Below are 22,649 nucleotides of genomic sequence, written 5' to 3'. Positions count from 1 at the left end.
TCATTAACTGTATTTTGACTATAAAGGTACTGCCTGGGACTGATTATTTTCATTTGGGGAGGGTAAAGGGTTGGTAAGGCTTTTCCAGAAAGCTAAATATATGAAGGACTTCTGCATTTACAGACTGCACTCATTCCGTCTGTGCCACAAGTTTTACAAGGTAAATCCTAATGGCCCGAACAGTAGATCCCTATGGGAAAGTTGTCAATATTTCTTCTCACAATAATTAAATGTAATTACGCCCATGCCTAGGAGACAGGGTTTCTTATGTTAATTCATGAATGCCGGTCCTCAGTCACTTTCTGTGGTGTTCCTGTCGGGAATATTCTGTTACAGAAATATTTCCTCTAAAAACATTACTTGCTTTCATAATTCATAACTAATTACCAGTCACTTACTGCAAAACTGCCACTGAGGGAAAGGGGAAATAATAGGGCAATAAGTCTCAGGTTTTAGTTGACCATTGTTCTCTAGTATTTGGGAAAGAGGAAGAAATGGCTGTAAGGATGCACTCAGCCGAATCTGGGAGGCAAGGCTGAACCCATCATTGTCTTATATCAGTTATGCCACTGAGCAGGAAAGCACACAAGTATTTGTTCTTATTTGCCACTGAGAACGCAGATATCTCATTCATACCAGGAAATCCAGTACAATGGCAAATGGCCTGTTGGGTGCATAACAAAATAACTAAGTTTATCTGTCTGTGTGACATGTAACTTGGGAATTAAATTAAAGGAGCAGTACATTCGGAACCTATGAAACAAATAACTGAATTCCAGAAGATTCTTCATTTCAGTGAATGGAGATACTGCAGTTCAAAGGTACAAGAACACCAGAATGAACGGTGTGATTCAGAAAACTTACCGGTGGTCAAGTGCTGGGGTACCCAGGAGTTGTAATTCCCTAATATGATACTTTAAACTTACTTGCTGGATAATTATTAGGGTAGTTGGGAGATGTTATTGTTCCTGGTGCAGTAATATTCGCTGTACAACTTGTGACAAGACTATCTGCAATACAAACAGATACTGTTAATGGGGTTTTGCAACAACAACAAAAGACATCTTGATCTAAAGACACCCATCTGGTACAGAACTGAAGATTAGCACATGTACTACAGTGCTACAAATATTACATCAGTTATCTTCATGGTTCATACACAAGGCATATGCCAGTATTCACCAAATGGCATCTGGTGATTATTCACCAGGTGGCGCAAAAATGGCGTAAAAATTTGCCCACAAGACTTACAGACATAACTGAACTATCGTTTTATATGTTTTAAGGCACGAGGAATCTGCTTTTACCATTATATTGCCAATTTGAAGTGTTTACTATGTGGTAGAGCTATTCATTTCTTAAAATGTACCCCCAAAATTGTGTTAATTATGTTTTGAAAGCCAGCTATGGACATACACATAATATATATGTAGAAATTACCCAGGAACAAAATTGAAACAGCATTTCATCTGATATTAAATGACACCTGTATGATACCTCTATGTTTATTTATAGCAGAGTAAGAGCAAGGTAAGTACGAGTCTAGGTTATATTATGAGCTATTTATTAATTTATTTATCTAATGGAAAAAACTAACCAATAAAACCAATATATTTCAAGAACATCAGAAAATAAGTGAATAGATCTTTTGGGACATAATTAATGAAAAGCAACAGTAAATTATGTTTATTCCTTATATTAAGCATTCTAGCCAGTTTCAGTTCCTCAATGCTATTCGCATCCTGATGTTGAACTAACTCCCAAAAGCACTGTAACCGTCACCATTCATTCTAGGCCTACGTGACTCCCTTTAAACCATTCATGTAAAAAGAAACAACATTCCCATTTTCCTTTTTTGATATATCTGACTTCTTCATATTTGTAGAGATATTCTACGTCAATACGACATTCAGTTATGATATTAATAGGATAAGAGGCATATGTAAGATTTATAAGTTATCGCCGTGCGCCACAACTAGTCTACTCAAACGTTCGGCGTTGCAGGCTTGCCACCCGAACCTCTACTCCCCACCCTTCAGTCAAGCGGACTTTATTTAGTTTAAGTAAGGAGATTTTCTTGTAGTTTTATCTTTTACTCGTTATAATTGATTCTAATTTTCATTTTATAAAAGTTTTTCTCAGACTAATTAGTATATGAAATGTACCCTACTAATTGAAATGTAAAAAGAGATAAGATCTGACTGATATACTTCGTAAAGTGATGCAGAATGTCGTAGCGTGACCATGCTGAATGAACTGGATTGGGTTTCGTCTGTTCACTGTCTGGCTTTTCGGCTGGCTATGCGAGTGCGAATAGGAGGTATTTTAATCATTTCTTGCATGCAAATTACATGAGTAGGTTAATGTTCGAAATATGCAAGAATGTTGTACTCCATGAGGTTGTCTAGGGCTGGGGGGGATGAATGGAACAACTGTTATATTGGCTGGAAGGAGGGAGATTTCAGTTGCATACAACACGGCAAGATAGCAATGGCATTGAGGTTTTCTTTCCAGAATAATCTGCAAATTTAAATATTTTCTTCTTAAGCATACAAATAATTATAATAGCTCAGTGCTTCGGCACTTTCGGGGCTATTTAGCTAAATAACTGGACAGATGAAATGGAAGCGCCTACTACAGCAGGATGAATCCTTATCTCAAGAACAGTCCCAGCAAGTCCCAGTTCTTCCCGTAATTTATTCTACTCACATTCATCCTATTCAGCATGTTGCTTTCATTATCAAGCGATTTTACGAGCAGACAATGTCCCCTCAGAGATACTCGCAACAGGGCTTTTCTTTCGATGAAGGCCTTACAGTCACGACGGAATGCGGTGTGTAATATTCTTAGTCAAATCGTTGTCATTTCTCATGAAACTTTTTTCCTAGTTGACTTCTTTGAATTCTTAAACAACTAATCTAGTTTATTTTGAAGATGCTTGCAGCAATACCTATATATCAAGAATAATTAAAACGAATCATAACGTGTTTGGTGTGAAGTGTCCTTTTTACAATGCTTTCGTATGCCATTGTCATTATAGCGAGCCACCTATCCGAAAACTCATGCCATACCTATCCTCTTTCTTTTCTGGAGAAAATGTACACAAATACACTGTTAACAGTTACTATAACCATAAGTTTTGATTCTCATTCTTTTTTACCAAAGCAGAAAATGACTTAGTGTAGAGTTGACAAAGGGTCGACAGTCACATACCATAGTAGCCTTGATTAACAGTCTGGCAGTTGGCGCCACTTGTTCCGCTGCGACAGACACAGGTACAGTTTTTACCAACGTAGCCATCGTTCTGACAAGGGTTCGTGGATATGCTGCAATTTTGCATCCATTTTGCTGATTTCCACATCAGTGCAGAGAGGGACCAGAAAAATAGCATTAGATGATTGCATTCCTTCACTGCTAAGAGTCTTGTTCACTGTCTCAGTTATAGCATGACTGTAAAGCGCATTGTACTGACCGTAAGTTCTAATCGTAACCTTCTTTACTATCCACACTACAATGATTCAATAGCACTCACCAATGCAAGGATACATCGTATTCGCCAGGAGCTTATCATAGTGGCTCAGGCCAGTCCTTTGGCCAATAAGTCCTTGTGCCAACGGATTTTTTGTCGTTATTGTATCTTTTCCGTTCACAGAGAAGTACTGTTCCGGCAAAAAGGTGAGACTTTGATTAAATGCAGAAATGCAGGGAAAGATTTCTATGCAACTTGGTCAGTCAAAGCAACATTAATCCAATTCCTATCAAAAAGTTTATAGCAATAATAGTTCAGATGAAAACATTCGCATGAAAATGGCGAAAATCAGAAAATGATCCTATGTTCTCAATGATGAGTGATTCATGACTAGTTAAACCATATTTGTGCAAAGAAAACTTTGCCCATTACTAAACAGAAGAATGACGCAACCATCCTACTTCAAGTAAGTAATGAATGATGTGGTATCATCAGAAAGGGGATTCTGAAAACTTGATACTGCAATATAGAATATTTTCTGTGGTATCTCAAAGGAAAGATGATTTGTAGTGCCTCAAAGTTGCATTATCTCTTATAAGAACGCATTTTTACGTTTACAGGAACGAAGACAGTGATGTTTGTCACAGACAAAAGCAACAAATCTTAATTTGTATCATCTTAGCTGACCAACTTGTTTGTCAGACAGTATCATAAGCAGACAGGCTATCACAAAGAAACACTCTCAGATGTACAGAAAAGAATTACCAATAGTAAAAGGTTTTTGCCCATAGCCTTCCAACACTGTCTTCATTCGGTACTGAAATCCGACGACATCTGTTCTCTAGTATCATGGATGACCTCAAAGCTGCTTTATGTGGTTCAGACTGTTTTGTCACCCATAAAGACGTTAAAGGTTAATTATCCCGTAGAGGTAATGAGAGCAGTTGAAACTATAGAATTTACAGACCCAAATAAATGACGGGACAACGTACATCTGAGCCATAATGCAAATCTGATGTGAAATCATATTTGACCGAGTAGTTGTTGTCAACATTTTTCTGGAAGTTTCCTTCTTTGCCGGCTTGTATGTTTTCGAAAATGATGGAAACATAGTCGTCCCTGTCGGAACGTGACTGCTCGTGGAAGAATCCTATGGCGTGGCCCACCTCGTGAGCAACAGTCCCCAGCTGGAAAGTGAATAAGAGAAGACAATAGCATCAGGGACCTGAGTAGGAGCAACTGTTGAAGGAAATGCATCAAATGGATTGGTGGTGTGGATCAAAGAAATGCCAATTAAAATGGGAGAAAGAAAGCCTAAGTATATTTCATCAAGATCCAACAACTTGAAGTAAAATTGCAATGTGTTCGTTTATGAAAGCAAGGCTTGTTACATTGTAATAGTGTATCATATAAGTTAAGGGCACTGGGTTGGATTTCTTTTTACGGGGCACTGAAGACTTACCCCATTGCATCCGTCTCCAATAGATATGTCTTGTGGCGTTGTCAGCATTCCGACATATGACCAGCACCCGGAGCCTTTAGTGAAGTTCAAGTAATTGCTTGGTGCAGTACCACTGATTAGCTGGAAGTCAATGCAAGTATGTTCCTCCCAGTGAGCCAGCGCTGCCTCTATTGCTGTTGTATTTACAGCCGCTGGAATAATACAGAAGAAATAGTCCCAAAAATTATGCAGTTGACTCATATAAGTAGTTAGGAATAAATGTAATAGATGGCAGTAGAATAAGGCCAGAGTAAATCACCGGAAGGGTAGGGCAAGGAAGGCATCAAGAACTCTGTAAAAGGTCTGGAAGAAAAGAGGAATGTCCAAGGAAACATAATTTGGTTATGTGAAGAGGTTCTTGAGTCAAATCTCCTTAAGGGCAGTGAAGTTTGAATGTTGACTGCAAAAAGAAAGAAAATAGAAAGAAGTGGTTGAGATGAACTATGAATTATTATATGATGTACGCATATACAAAATGTTTGGCAAGGTAATAAATGCAGCAATATGAGGAGGAGTTTTCAGTCATAAAGCTAATGAAAGCAAATAGGTTGGTATAAAAGGTGAAGAATTCAGAAGCCTTCGAACAGAGAAAGAGCGTACCACTGGACTATAAAACTCTGGGATGTAGAAACGAAGTTTATGGGGAAAAGGGGAGGCGGCAGAATGACTATAAAGTCAACATGTGGATGGAAGGGAGTCTCAAATAAGCCTGTGGATAGAGAAGGAGTTTGTCGCAGGAATGTGTCCCAGGATGGAGGAGGATTGTCAGCAGATTAAGTCTTGTGATGGAGGAGGTTTGTGTCGCCGGAGTAAGCACTGCCCAAACAAACTAAAGTTGTTGCCATGGAAGCATGGTAATGTGCAAGTCACAAGGACTTGCATAATTCTGGTGAATTTTTTGTATGCATAGGAAGATATTCCGAATCATTTGCATAGATTTTAAAGGCATATTTTCATTTTCACCCCTTTTTTTCCTGTTCTTTCCCTCTACTCTTGGAAGTTCTGCTGTGTTGCACAAGCCTCCAGGGTTCTGCTGAGAGCCTTTGCTTTGTTTAACTTACTGATGATGCTATAATAGTAATCTATATATATAAAATGAATGTATGTATGTATGTGTGTGTGTGTGTGTGTGTGTGTTCCAGCATAACTCTGAGACAAATTGAGCAATTTCTACCAAACCTGGTATACATGTGACTTACTATCTGGAAAAGAATACTGTGGGGGTAAGACATTACTAGTACCAAAGGTGGTGGGGGTGGAGGGTTTCCCTGAAACAGGGCTGGCTCTGCCCGAAGACTTAGTAACTAAATAAGCTCTATGAGTTTATCATACCTCATTTTGGTATACATATGACTTACTATCTGGAAAAGAATACAGTGAGGGGTAAGACATCACTGTCACCAAAGGGGATGGGGGTGGGAAGGGGTGACATGTAAAAATGACCGAAAACGACAGATATTAGTGTCTAATCCATAGTTCTAGAGGTAACAGAGATGTATAGTGACGCTCCCAGTGCCCTTTGAGTCCAAATTCGGCCCCTATAGGAAGGGGGTTGAGAAGGGGTGCAAAATAAAATGTCAAAAACGGCAGATATAAGTTTTTGAGGTCACTGAGATGAATAGTGACACTCCCGATGCCCTAATTCCAAGTTCAGCCCCAATAGGAGTGGGGGGGTGAGAAGGAGTGTAATATAAAATGTCAAAAATGTTGGGCATGTAATTGAAGCAACTATCTTAATGAGAGAGAGAGAGAGAGAGAGATGAAGAGAGAGAGAGAGAGAGAGAGTTTATTGGTTGTCATTCAGAGTTTTTCCAGCACTGGGTCACTAGGAGTATATGTATGATGTATGTATATATATATATATCAAAATATATATATATATATTGATATATATATATTCTTAATATATGTAGATATATATATATATATATATATATATATATATATAGAGAGATATATATAGATATATTTATTATATGTATTATATAGGTTTTCCATTTTATAATATATATATATATGTATATATATACATTTATTTTTATATATATATATATATATATATATATATATATATATATATATATATTCATATATATATATATATATATATATGTATATATATACATTTATATTTATAATATATATATATGTATATATATACATTTATTTATATATATATATATATATATTTATCTTTATATATATATATATATATATATATATGTATATATATATATATATATATATATATATATATATATATATATATATATATATATATATATATATATATATATATATATATATATATATATATATATATATATATATATATATATATATATATATTCATATACAGTATATATATATATATATATACATTTATATTCATATTTTATATACGTATATATATATTTATATTTTATATATACATATATATATATATATATACATACATACATATATATATGTATATATATAAATATGTATATACATACATATAATATATATATATATATATATATATATATATATATATATATATATATATATATATATATTTATATGAATGTATGTGTGTGTGTATTCCAGCATAACTCTGAAATGCATTGAGCAATTTCAACTAAACTTGGTATACATATGACTTACTATCTGAAAAAGAATACTATGGGGGTAAGACATCACTGGCACCAAAGGGGTGACGGTGGGAAGGTGGTAATAAGGAAAAGTAACCTAAAACAACAGATATTAGTGTCTTATCCATTAGTTTTCGAGGTCGCTGAGATGAATGGTGACACTCCTGATGTCCGTAAGTCCATGTTCAGACCCAATAGGAAGGTGGGGTGAGAAGGGGTGAAATATAAAATGTCAAAAATGACAAATATTAGTCTCTAATCCATAGTTTTCGAGGTCACTGAGATGAATAGTGCACTCCCAACGCCTTTAAAGTCCAAATTCAGGCCCAATAGGAATGAGGGGTGAGAAGGGGTGAAATATAAAATGTCAAAAATGCTGGGCATTGCAATTGAAGCAACTATCTTAACAGGAAAGGGAGAGAGAGAGAGAGAGAGAGAGAGAGAGAGAGGGGTGTAAGGGAGGAGAGAGAGAGAGAGAGAGAGAGTAGAGGGGTGTAAGGGAGGAGAGAGAGAGAGAGAGAGAGAGAGAGTTTATTGGTTGTCATTCAGAGTTTTCCTGGGCAGCGCCAGGTTGGTCAGCTAATAATATATAAATTCTGGATATGCCGAAGGGCATCTTTGAGAGAGGGTTTCTTGTATTACATCTGTCCTATAGCCACAGAAATCTGTACATTCAACATAATGCGCCTGTAAGGGATAGAAACGTCAGTGCACCTTACATGGTGCACTGTAGGCATTACTCAAGGTTCTCTGCAGCGCCCCTTAGGGCCCCTAGATGAAACCACTTTCATTATTTTTATGGTACCTCCGTTTATATTATCTTTCTCATATCTTTCTTTCCACACCCTCCCATCAATTGTTTTCCTCCTATTAACCTTTCAAACATTTCTACTCTTAATTTCCCTTTCAGCGCTGAATGACCTCATAGGTCACAGCGCTTGGCTTTTGGCCTAAATTCTATATTCCACTCCATTCAACATAATGCAAGTGGTCATTCACTCACTGTCTCCATACTGGTAAGGTACAACTGGAGTTCCCTTTGGTCCATTTGGCCACCTCGAGGAAAGGGTTGCTATGGCCTTCCTCTCCAGAAATTGCCTCCTCTGCTCAGGAGACAGCAAGATGTCGCTTTCAAACAGCTCTTCGCCGTTGACATGAGTGGGGTTGATGTTCTCAAATCCTCCGACCTGTGGGGACGCGTTAACAAGATACAATTAGCACAGTAAAACATTTGATCATCTTCTTTAGTTCAGAATAGAAAAAGTGAAAAGGATCAGGCACTGTGTTTGGCGAAAAGACGCACCAGGTCACAAAAGAATCAGTGTTTACTCTTCTCATTCATATTATAGAAGTTTTGAAAAGACGTATTCGTTATCAAGATTATGGTGCCGACAACAGAAGTTAATGATAAACCTTTGCGAACGAAATGTAAACATGAAATAGGGCTGAGAAATAATATCCTCACAAATGATATGAATATTTAATTATTCCCAACGGTACTAATACGGGCTCTTTTTGGTCATTTGAGTCAACATCTGGCCGCTAAAACTGAAGATTATGAAAACTATGCAGAACAGTCACAGTCTTTAAGGATGAGGATAAAATAAAACCATTTGCTTCTCTATACAGTGTTGGTACATTGTTATCAATAATACACTTAAAGTGTATTTCTAATAGTATACCAAGAGTTACTTCTAGAGAAAAGGTTCTTAATTGATGCTCACTGAAAATAACAGTCATTTCTAATGTCCAAAGTGTCGACAAACAAACAGAAAAGTGCACACTCTGTGCGCACAACTTACGTCTTCTTTCCTCAGAACGGGAACGTCTGTGGTCTCTCTCGGAGGAGAAATCATGGGTGGGTCTCCATTCTGTGAAGGAAATCATTTAGTGAAGAAAACTGCTCAGAGAACAGGGACAAAGAAGGTTTTCTAAACAGTTATATTACGGAATACATATATTATGGGTCCCTCTGGAAGGCATCGTGACCACAGTAGGAAAACAAATAAGAGTTTATTAGCACTCAAGGAATACGCATTCATTCACAATGTACTGTACAGCACTTTCAATGTGAGCGGGGTCAATGCCTCTCACTACATAGGGAAAGTGAAGTGGTTTCCATCGAAGCTTTTCATTTCCTCATCATACTAATTAATGCTGGATGGTACTTCTAGATAATAAAAGAATTGTTAAAGGCCATTCTTTATAGCATAACGGTAATGATTCAAGCTGGAAATGAAGAGCTCTTCGCATGATCTTTTTCTTTACCAACTGAGCTTAGAAAGTCAATTATGGAGATGTAGAATGGCTGTATAGAGCTTTAGCCATTCTCTCTAATTAAATGTTCGAATAATAAATCATCAGACATCATTTGGGTAATGGTGCGTTCTTTGACCTACAGTGAATAATACGAAAAGATCTTAACAAACAATTGTTTTATCCTTCCATGAAATTGGCATGCAAAGATTTGCTGTTCTATGGCGAGTTTTTATGTAGCCGAAACCAAGAATTATTCCTTTATATAGCTTTCAGCTGAAGGGTTCATCCAAACTTATATCCCATCGGGCAAATTGGTAACTGCTCTTTGTTGACTGAGACTAGGTCTTAATGTTATGAATGCCTGCTCGTCACCTTTAAAATATATCATTTTGTCAAACGAGTCTCGTAGTTTCAGTGAATACACTATGTAACACTGGCCAGTACATAGTGGAAGGTAGACCTTTGTCATTTTGTGACATTGGAGGAAGGATAATTTGCATTTATGGAAAATCTCTCCAAGTATAAAGCGTTGTTCTTGGGAATCTGCAAGGCGGCTTAATTAAGAACTTTTGCTGAGTAGGACAAGCACATCCTCATTTACATGAATAGGACATTCGCATCCTCATTGACATGAGTAGGACATGCGCATCCTCGTGTACATGAGTAGAACATGTACAGTACATCCTCATTTACATGAGTAGGACATTCACATCCTCATTGACATGAGTAGAACATTCGCATCCTCATTTACATGAGTAGGACATGCACATCCCCATTGACATGAGTAGGACATGCACATCCTCATTGACATGAGTAGGACATGCGCATCCTCATTGACATGAGTAGGACATGCACATCCTCATTGACATGAGTAGGACATGCGCATCCTCATTGACATGAGGTCAGGACATGCGCATCCTCATTTACATGAGTAGGACATGCACATCCTCATTGACATGAGTAGGACATGCGCATCCTCAATGACTTGAGTAGGACATGCGCATCCTCATTGGCATGAGTAGGACATGCACATCCTCATTGGCATGAGTAGGACATGCACATCCTCATTGACATGAGTAGAACATTCACATCCTCATGTACATGAGTAGGACATGCGCATCCTCATTGACATGAGTAGGACATGCACATCCTCATTGACATGAGTAGGACATGCACATCCTCATTGACATGAGTAGGACATGCGCATCCTCATTGGCATGAGTAGGACATGCACATCCTCATTGACATGAGTAGGACATGCGCATCCTCATTGACATGAGGTCAGGACATGCGCATCCTCATTTACATGAGTAGGACATGCACATCCTCATTGACATGAGTAGGACATGCATCCTCAATGACTTGAGTAGGACATGCGCATCCTCATTGGCATGAGTAGGACATGCACATCCTCATTGGCATGAGTAGGACATGCACATCCTCATTGACATGAGTAGAACATTCACATCCTCATGTACATGAGTAGGACATGCGCATCCTCATTGACATGAGTAGGACATGCGCATCCTCACTGACATGAGTAGGACATGCGCATTCTCATTAACATGAGTAGGACATGCACATCCTCATTGGCATGAGTAGGACATGCACATCCTCACTGGCATGAGTAGGACATCCACATCCTCATTGACATGAGTAGAACATTCACATTCTCATGTACATGAGTAGGACATGCGCATCCTCATTGACATGAGTAGGACATGCGCATCCTCACTGACATGAGTAGGACATGCGCGTCCTCACTGACATGAGTAGGAAATGCGCATTCTCATTAACATGAGTAGGACATGCGCATCCTCATTGACATGAATAGGACATGCACATCCTCATTTACATAAGATGAGACGTTGTGACACTCTTCACTTCTTCAGCGTCAAAATGGCTGAGTGGTCAGTCTCCCGGCTGCAGTCTTCGCTTTTTTCTCATTTGTCGAAACCTGCTCTGCAAGTTCAGGGACTTTTTAGACTTGCTCCATACTATACATGCTGCATATTAATATTTGTAGTCGACATGCTGAGGAAATGAATTTCACAAAAATGAGGAAAATAAGTATATTGATCATCGTGCATGAGATACCAAATTTAAAACATGCGATGAATTTTCGCATTAGTAAGAGAAGAAAAAGCTTTTTCAGGTTCCATCTTTTATCTACTTACATTACAGGTGGGATGAGATCTGATTTTCACGATATTCAAAAGGAGATCGAGATTAAATTTCCATCGTTATCCACTATGATAAAAGTTTGAGATTACCGTTAAAGTCTTATTTTCTCAGTGTTGTAATCCAGCACCTATCAAGTAGATATTGAGAAAGTAAATGTTTGCTACCTGACAGGCATGTAATTCCTCAAGATGGAACTACCGAGACCTTTAACGCCCTTCTAAGTGAACATCATTTGTCCAGACTTCTTCGAATCCTTTCTACTGCTGCCCTGGACTTAACAGCCCTGGAGAGTCTTATGTTTCGCAGCTTCGAAAGCTGATGGAAGTTAGGCTCTAAATCCTGTTCAAGTTTTCTGAGCAATCAGCAATAAAGTTATTGTTGGTCTGGTGCTCCGTCAAACATGCAGTACAACACGTAGCCTTACCAAGATCTGGACGATATAAAATGAGCGTGTGGAGGTGTGCGAAGCCAAACTAGCAAAATCAAATATGTCTCCACCATTCACTGGTGTTGGTAACTATACCATTTATAATTTAGAACCTTCAGTAATGCTTGCCGTTTCCTCTAATTCCAAGCACCCTCTTCCAAAACGATTAGAGCTTGCCATTAAAATCTCCCAGAAAACAGAACTATATGATATTGATATACTTCAGACCCTCTGTTCTATCATTGTTGAAATGTTCTTCGTGTCTGAGAGACCAGCATTCTGGAGAGCTGTTTATCAGCTCAGTGGTCTGGTAAAACTAACGTATACTTAACTTTTGCTCTGCGTGAAAACTTCCATCCTTGCAGTGATTGTATTTATAACACTTTCCTTTTAGGCTCCATGTCAGCTGGGAGCTTATGTTGCCATTAGCGTTTGTGCCTATTGTCAGCGTGTGGAGCTACAAGATTTTAGTATTTCTCTGAAGCAGATGTTTGCCATTCTCTCTCAAGACTTCCTGGAATTGCTATAGATGTTGATGCTAGAAAATTCAGCAGGTGAATTTTCGTAAAAGTGTCAAGCACAAAATCTTCCGAAATAAGAACTACAGTTATTGTAAGAAAGGGACACTTCACTGTTGACATTTTCTTATCAGTCAGATCTGAATCCTAGGCTCTATTTTTTTTTTATTAGTACTGACTCTACCATCAGGCAGTACTAATCAAGAAAAGAAATACGACGAATCTCTCAAAAGAGGACTGTGACTCAGATGTGATTGAAAAATCTTCGACCAAGCAGCGGTGAACAAGATTAAGAAGAAGCTGTCAGCAGGAGTGACGTAGCGGCCGACTTCTGGAACTTTCCTCTAATTATATGATTATCACTGATCTGTTACTCTTAATTTATTACCTGTCAGTTGAGGGAAACAGTTGTTTCAGAAATATAGCACTGTTTTTATGGGCAACCATTGTTAGATGGAATTCTGTTTTAACAGAAAATATTTTATATTTACTTATACACACACACACATTTACTTATACACACACACACACACACACACACACACACACACACACACACACACATAGGTTCATATGAAACCAAATGATTAATCTTTGCGTGGAGGTACATCTAAAAGAATCAAATAAAACCAGAAGGAGAAAGGATTGATAAGGATGAATCTCTCAAAGGTTTAGAAGAAGCAACGATGCCCAACAACGGGCAGGCTGAATAGGACCTGGAAATCAAATAGACTAAAGTCGCATGGAAAAGTAAGGTTACATATTAGTCTAGTATGAACTCTTTTGCTGTGTAGACATGAATCGTAGTATTATAATGACATTTTATCCAAAAGACTTTGTGAATTTATTAAGATTAAAGCTTTGAAGGGAATATCAGGAGTCAAAGACTTTGTGGATTTAAGAATAAAGCTTTAAGGAGAATTTTACTGCTAATAACAAGTCCTGATAGAGTGAGAGGTTCTTTCAGTCAAGCAGTATTCGAGGCGGTGATGATTAAGGTGATTAGTTATATGTTATTGTCACATTCTTATTTTCTTTTGCTCATTTGTGAATTCCGTTTGACAGAAGAGCGCAAAGAAATTTATTTGATTTCCTGCCTTGTTCCCCCCCTCCCGCGCAGAATGAATGAGCGACGAACGAACGAACGAACGAACGAAAGAAAGAAAAAGTCGTCGGACTTACCGGATCCAGAGTGATCAGGGGAGGATCATCCTGCGGATGAAACAAGTCATTTTAGTTGTTTTTTCTTTTCTTTCAGCATTTTGATTATCTTGTCATCTTACAGAGGTTAAATTCAGAACTTTGAATGTCGAACTCCTGCAGTTAACGTTTGTTAAATTTCTTACTGGGCACAGCGATGACGAAGTGAAAGATCAAGTGAATTTAATATTGATAGAAGAAAATGCTGGTTTTAACATTGACAATATAGTGACTTACCAGAATGATGGGTTTGATAGTAGAAGCTGCTTCCTGAAAAAGCGAGATTTTTCGTCAAGTTTTTTATATTAACATTTTCGTTGATATGATTTTCTTGTTCAACTTTGAAATGATGCTGCTTTCATGCAAAAGATTATCGGCATGAATTACTGATGACCGACTGACAATACATTTTAAATGCTGGCTGGCTTTTTTAAAGGATTAGAAGGATTTGACATCAATGAAGAGTGGGCTTTTCGCCTTTGACCCTGACCTTCCGAAACAGTACGTCAAGAACGGAGGCCGTTTGAACTTCTGACATTCGTCGTTTCTGCTTTGTTAAATGAAGTCATTGCTTTTCGGTGTAACCTAATATACATTTGATTTAAATCAGCTTTAAGATAAGAACTTGGCTACACACTAATCTTAAACTTTTACTAATTGCAGCTGTGAATTCATTTCCTACATGGTTCATATCTGATTACTGTAACTGGTTTTCTCATAGATATGTTTCATTTTTTCTATTGACGGCCATTGCTTTCTGTTGAAAATTTCCTAGTCGATTTAATCAATAAATCACGTGTTTAACTGAGTAAGTGCTGTTAATATAGGATGTTCATCGAAAAAAAGTCCATAATAAAATACCGGGAAACTTCTACTAATAAGGAATAATTAGTCCTTCGCACAGAAAATACTGGCATCGTATAAGACGTTCCTGGTCACGCTACCACCCTACCACAATCCTAAACCACTGAGACTCAGAACAATATCGTTGAAATATGCACTGTGCTGTACATGTGTGCGTAAGTACCTCAATGCAGATTACCACATAATTTCTTTTGCTTGTGTATATTTACATAGTTATGACATCGTTGACCAGTATGCTTAATCGCAAGCGCGCATGCGCCGTCTGCACAGCCAGGTGTGATTGTGGCTTAGTAGAATTTTGCGCTGAGTGCGAGGGGCGTTGGAGGCGAAATTTTAACGGTAATTTGAGTATTTTGAGCTACACGTAATATACTTCTCATTTTGTTCCTTTTCTTGGGGTTTTATTGTCTAGGCAAGATTGGGCACGAGTCACTAATGTTTGCATATATCACATATATACAGTATATGTGTAGACCTATTACCCCACGATCCTGATCATCAGCCACATGGCAGAATCAGTTTCTCCACATCTTTCTCATGGCACGCACACCTTTCTATTTGACACGTAGAGAAATGCCCGTGATCATCACTATGGGGCAGGATGGTATTCCAACTCTCCACCTCCTCTTCGTTAGTTGGAAAACGCGTGACGCCAGAAACTTTTTACCAGGAAAAGCCTTTGACGGTTTTTCTCACAGATTTGTTGATGCAGTTTTCTGATTCCTTTATCGAATCATATTAGTTTCTGAAAGTTTATGACTAATGCATTACATGTGTAAGGATTTATTATGTATCATTCTGCGTATTGTTCTAAATAAAAAAAAAAGTCAGTTTCATTTCATCTGCCCCCTCACGGCTGAAGATGTGGCACATGCGCATGTTGGCACGTGATTGGCGGACTAATCAACGTTCTCTACATCGTTAGGTTACTGTGGTAAATATTAGACTATTTCTCCAGTAACGTATTAGGTATTCTTTAGACCTTACTCAGATCAAACTCAAATGAACGATGAGCTTTCAGTAATTATAATTCATCTCATAGACCTATGCTCAAAAACTGTTCAGATCACAAGATTTTCTTGTAACTGAAACTTTATTCTATGCGCAGGCTCATTGCATGTATAAAGAAATAACTTATTATGATTCCAAAGTAATGTCTACGTCCGTAAACTGAAATATAACCTTTAATGTTGTTTACCGCTTAAACATGAGGCGGAGACCAATGAAGATACGCCCATGTTCCTGATTCGCCAGGTATTTTATTTTACTGACCTTTCAAGCACACATTCAACTCATTTCAGTCAAAATTACTTTTTAATTGTAACGTTTATTAATTCATTCTATACAATTATCGTTCCAATACTCAACAATGGAAAAAAAAAAGTTGTATGCCTAGACTAGCCTTTTATGCCGTGTGTAGTGTGTCACCAACACTACAGATGACGGAAACTGGATGGATTTTAAGCTTTAGCTCGATATTTAGGTAAATTGCCCATAAAAAGCGCCCATTATTTTGTATGCTCAAGAAGAATTATATGAATATCTAGAGAATTCAGGAAGAAAACCACAGTAGGCCTACCAATGCTGCCTTGCATTTTATAAGTGAAGTTTCCTGTCCTCCAGCTAATGCATTAGGGGGTTGTCCCAGTCACCTCTTCCAAGCCACAGGCAACCTCATAGACAACAATGTAATTTGCATGCAAGAAATTATCAAAATACCTCTTATTAGCTAGATGTATTTTTTTTTTACCTGCAGCGAATTAAACATTAAAGTCCATCGTTCGTTTGCATTGTCCTGAGAAGAATGTTGGTTACAATGTAGTCAGTCATTCGTGTGATTGTAGTGTTATGTTACCGACATAACATTTAACATGCGAACACAGGTCTGATAATTATATGCGTACAACTAATTCGTTCCTTGCTTATCGTATTGTTAGTTCGTATTTCTGTGTTAATTCACCATTCTTAAAACAAATAGTGAACAATAGATTTTGAACGTTTATTATATATATATATATATATATATATATATATATATATATATATATATATATATATATATATATATATATATATATATATATATATATATATATATATATAATCTGGATGATCTGCCTATACGTCTGCAAACAATTTGAATAAAAGGGAATCTGCTTCATTTACAGACAATCCATCTTGGCTGACATGTAATCATACAAAGAGCGTAGCCTAAGTGTTTCCTAATGTGGCTGTTATATCCAGTATGTAACACATGACTTTTAAGATACTCAAAAGCTAATAAGAATGCGTAAACATTTTATGACGCGTTGTTTGGAAATATACTGAACAAAGCTGTAATAATAATAATAATAATAATAATAATAATAATAATAATAATAATAATAATAATAATAATAATAATAACAATAAAGTATTATGATCAGAATCCAAATAGCTACTAACAAGTAAACAGCTAAAAGAAAATTCGATCTGGGGCAACATTTACTATCCACCGTAAAGAACCTCAGTCTAGCATTAAAATATTGTATTCAAATTTAGCCACCTGTTCAGCAATAATTTGCAAAATAAATATGAGATGCATATAAGATAGAAGTCATCCCATCAACGTTTGAAGTACACGCAGTTTCAAAATCGATTTCTTTTATAACTGGCAGTTAATTCTGATTTGTCTGTGTGAACCTCCCCCTTCGTAAAATCCGTTTTGGCTCAGTGAACTCCGCTTTGCAAAGAAGAGACTCAGAAACCGACAAGCAATGCTGTGTTTGGGGCCTTCTTTCCTGAGTCAAAATGAAAAGAGGCTTAAAAACTCAAGTACTGTTTATCTTAGGAAAATGTTAAGTTCCTTTACTCTGCCATGTACTGAATATTATTTGCCTGCTTTGGTCTTTAGCAACTGACTGCATAGGAAAGTGCTGGATAACTGTGTATGCTTGTGACGTATAGAGCAAGGCGATAGACATGAAGTTAGATACAAAGATTGTGTGTTGTTGTTATTCAATAAGTGCAAATTTATATTCCAGGCACGGATGTCACCTGCTGTTTTTAAGATCACTGACTAGGTTAAGGTTTTTCTAGTGTCCTCTGTCCTTCTGTTATTAATAATTTTGCCAGACCACTAAAAGTTAAGTATACCTTAGTTTTACTAGACCACTGAGCTGATTAACAGCTCTCCTAGGGCTGGCCAGAGTTATTCTTAACAAACAGCTTTGCTTTCATAATGGCCAGTTCAATCTTCTCAAGATAAACAAATAGTCTGGCTTCCATCAACTTGCTGTTAATCTCTAGCCTGATAGTTCCATTAAATCATCGACAAGGCAGTACTGGACACTGAGTTGATTATAACAGCTTTTACCAATATCACAGCGTTCTAAGAGATTGATCATTCCAGTTCCAACCAAATTATGGAATGACCCTCTTAGTCTTGTAGCTGAATCCTTGAACTTCACAAGTTCAAATTAGGAACAAATGCATTCTTTTGAGAATTCATGAGTCTCACTTCATATTATAATTTTTGATCTCATCTGATTTTCTCTGGCATTTTTCTTCTATTCTTTATTTTTTAATTCCCCTTTTCTTCTCCCTACTCTCGGGTCTTACTTTTGGAGCCTTGGGCTTTTAGCATCCTGCTTTCCAACTGGCGTTGCAGTTTGGCTAATAATAATAATAATAATAATAATAATAATAATAATAATAATAATAATAATAATAATAATAATAATAGTGAGGCCTTACTTTGATAGATTTGCGCCTGCTAAAAGTTTAGATTTATGTATTTTTAAAATGAAAAGCTGAAGGATGATAAAGGATACAACGAAGCCACATTTTAAACATAAACTTTTCACCAGTGGCTCCTGTAACAGGAATAATATCCTTTTTATTGAGGGGTTGGTATCTGAACTATTCTTCCTTCAGCATTAGATATCAGAATCAAAGTTTTAGAAACTTAAATGTTTTTGAGAAACCAAAAAACTATCATAATATTTATCTAGAACAGCTGCGTAGTATGTCTATCAAATTTTATAATTGTCCTTTTTTCTGATCTCGGGGAAAATCTTCATTTAACAACAACACCAAAAAAAAAAAAAATTTTTTTTCAAAATATTTCATCTCATAAAATGGCACTCATGTTACCATGAACTCGAAAAATGTAATGGAATTTGAAAGTGAGTTGTCTCATAAGAAATATGAGCACATTTTTTTTTTTTTTGAGGCCTCGTAATTTCTCGTCAGATACAAAATGTGCAGCTCCTGGTCTCAGTACGACGAGAAAATACACTTCTCGCAACAACATTGTGACACTAGAGATGGCTGATGACAGTTCGAGATTATTACTCTCCGGGTCAATAGTCATTTCTTTCTATTTAGACTCCCAGACAATCTTTTTTAAAATCGGATACTACTTTTTCCATGGCGAGGATTGTAAGGCCTGACTGGTGTGGTTGTTTTATGACTGAATGAAAGTAATTCTAATGCAGCCAAACACATCTGTTTAATTTTCTGGGTGTATTAAACTGATTATAGGGTTTCCAGTGGGAGGAGTTTTATGACGTCACCAACAGAAAAGGTGGTGGTTTTCCACCCAAGCTACTGGTGGCTCCCATAAAGTTACTGAAGAAAAGGTGAACAGCGCCGGTAAAAATTAAAATTTCACTTGTTTGGTCTGTGTTTGTATTTCTGTCACAGGAAATGTGTTTCATTTTGAGTTATAACCTTTCCAGGGTGACTTAGGGGCTCCATGCAAAATTTTGTCTGGGTCTGTCAAGCGGTCCAGATTTCTATAACGGACAAATATACAAACATGTACTTTTATTACATGAAAATAGATGGATATCATCATTATTTTATCTTAGCATTAAGTACTATGTACATATCATTGCTGGCTATTCCCTTGGTTACGTTGTATTTTCTGTGTACTGTAGTATTTCTTGTTTTCATCTGTTAAAGTGTTCAACTTTACAGTAATGTATATAAATCAGTGACTCAAATTTGTGTGCGTGGTCTTACTAATTATAATCAAGCAATAGGCAGGTGTTATGAAGAGGGCCCAGGCAAAGACATTTGGGCCCCTAGGGGTTAAATAGCCCAATTCAAGTAAAAAAGAAGCGTTAACTGGACTATAGTCATTCTTTGTTGCTTTAGGGGTCTCTTTCTATGGATTCTGTACGCTTTATCAACTAAGCAGTTGTTTTATATAACGGAACTTACAAAAATCACAAAGCTAGGTAGTATTTTGGGTCAAGTTCCGTCAATATTTATGCTGTAATTGGTCAAACGAGGACATAGAAAATATGTGCACATGTAACAAGTTCCTCTAAATTTCCAGAAGGTACAGAAACTTTCACTTAATGGATAGTAAGCGGCACTGACATGAATCCCACTATCGTGCACACATTGCATGATCACCTACATCATTAAAGGAAAGTTACTAACAAATTTTGAGAACAAAAATGACCGGGACACCACAGTTGGACCTTTAATAAAACGAGAAGGTTCCGGAACCGTAAGTCATACTCAGAAACACGAAGTCTCCCAAGCTACCATGTATCAGTCTAAAGAGACAGTTTGAGAATTGGCGGACAGGACTTACTTGATCAAGTGCAAATCCGAGGATGAGACCCGGGAAGCAAATTAACAGGCACCACTTGAACGCCATCTTGCCCTGTTGACGAGTCTGGTGAACGAGGAGCAATGTGGTGGCCTCCGTGCCCGGTGCAGGTTTTATACGATTCCTTCTACTGCAACGCGATGTTTGGGCGGCGCGCCGCTGCTTTTGACGAATGCTATCATTTCTCGTGACGCCGCCTTTCGTGACAGGGTTCAAGTGGGCGTCCTTATTGATTTTGTTTACTTGACCTCAATCACTTACGATAATTGACGACAGTTTCGGTGTAGCAACGCTCAATGGTGAAATGTTCGTTTGAATATCAAATGGCTAGCTGAGGCAATCTCCATTAACATATTCCACGAACTAATTAGAATAAAATATTTGGAAATAATCTAAAAGTCATTCAGCTCCGAAATTTTGAACTAAACGATTTTTTTCATTTTTTCAGCCATTTTTAGCTTTTAATTACATGTAATTTATTCTTTCTTCCTTTAGGGTTAAATATTTACCTTCAGTTTCATGAATAATCAAACAGATGATTTCCATTTATTTAAATTCTCATAAAATTGTCGTTCTTAAAAACCAACATTTTTAACATTTTTCTTCTGTCGTACTCACCTCCAGTAACCAGCAATAATAATAATAATAATAATAATAATAATAATAATAATAATAATAATAATAATAATAATAATAATAATAATAATAATATCCTTTATTTCAGCGCAGGCCATATACGTGGAATATACAATAATCTAGATACATGAAATATGATAAAAATTATAAACAGCAGTATCCACTCAGTCGCTGAAGAAGTAGAAAAATAGTATTCATAAAAATGGCAATGACAGTAATAATATTGAGAATAGTAGCAAAAAACATAAAAAATTATAGTTAAAATTCAGATTGCATACAATTAATTTCCAGCTGGGGACCTTAGGTGGTTACGGAAGGCGTGTCCAGGAGACTAAATACGAATATTGTAAAAATAGCAAAACTCTACAATGATATTAATCACAGTAATAATTTTTAAAAAATACCAATAATAATAATAAACGTAGAAATATGATAATAACAATGATAATGATAATAACAATAATAATAATAATGATAGTTTCTCGGAGATGACACTTCATAATTGCAAAAATGGAGAATAAGTGAATTATTTTCGCAGTCACGTTCATTTCCATGTGTTATTCCTTCTCAAACTGAACTCATTTTCTCCTTTTTAAAACCAGTAAATAAATAAGCAGAAAACATTGTTTTATAGAGTGAAAAAACATCCATTTCACAGACAATATCACATCTGCTGATTTCTTGGTTAATCATGTGGGATACGCCATTGTAGAGTCTTTTTGGTAAGCATTTATCGATTTTGATATTAACTTGGAAAACGTTTATAAAGCAGTTACTTTAAACGCTCTCTTTCATTTACGTTTCCACGTATATCTTTTTTAGTGCACCATTTTGCTAAAACAACCATAAGTACTGTGTATATATATATTTATATATATATATATATATATATATATATATATATATATATATATATATATATATATATATATATATATATATATATATATATATATATATATATATATATATATATATATATATATATATATATATATATATATATATATATATATATATATATATATATATATATATAAAATTATTCGTGATTTTTATTAAACATAGTACTGTAGTTTCACTTTGGTTTGCTCAGTCGTGAAAAGCAGAATTAGAGTCTTTTTCCCCCCACCAGGAGATTTTCATTATTTAAGTGATGCCTCGGCCATGAGTGTTATTTTCTCTATCTTTTCATATATTGATTGTTCGACGACTCGTCGTCTGCCCAACTCTCCAAAGTCCAAAGAAAAGGGCTTGCTTCTCTCATTATTTCGTTCTCGCATATGTTATGTTGTGGGATCTTCTTTGGCAAGTATTCGGGAGTGTGCACCGCTCTTGCGTACTGGA

At 36.5% G+C, this 22,649-nt stretch overlaps 1 protein-coding gene across 1 annotated transcript in view; it reads right to left on the bottom strand.

Moving 5' to 3' along the window:
* Positions 1-20,774, bottom strand: part of LOC136855601 (zinc metalloproteinase nas-38-like) — a 38,466-nt gene extending 17,692 nt beyond the window's left edge. Inside the window, 10 exon segments of the mRNA XM_067132696.1 lie at positions 927-1,010; positions 3,214-3,348; positions 3,533-3,659; positions 4,462-4,656; positions 4,932-5,122; positions 8,610-8,793; positions 9,409-9,477; positions 14,177-14,206; positions 14,432-14,464; positions 20,649-20,774. Of these exon segments, the coding sequence (XP_066988797.1) occupies positions 927-1,010; positions 3,214-3,348; positions 3,533-3,659; positions 4,462-4,656; positions 4,932-5,122; positions 8,610-8,793; positions 9,409-9,477; positions 14,177-14,206; positions 14,432-14,464; positions 20,649-20,714 (1,114 nt within the window). The 5' untranslated portion in view covers positions 20,715-20,774.
* Between the last annotated feature and the right edge of the window lie 1,875 nt (positions 20,775-22,649).

Source organism: Macrobrachium rosenbergii, chromosome 32 (assembly GCF_040412425.1).
Source record: "Macrobrachium rosenbergii isolate ZJJX-2024 chromosome 32, ASM4041242v1, whole genome shotgun sequence".
Lineage (NCBI taxonomy): Eukaryota > Metazoa > Arthropoda > Malacostraca > Decapoda > Palaemonidae > Macrobrachium > Macrobrachium rosenbergii.
The sequence above is the reverse complement of the archived record's forward strand: the minus strand, read 5'-3'. Positions and strand labels throughout refer to the sequence as shown.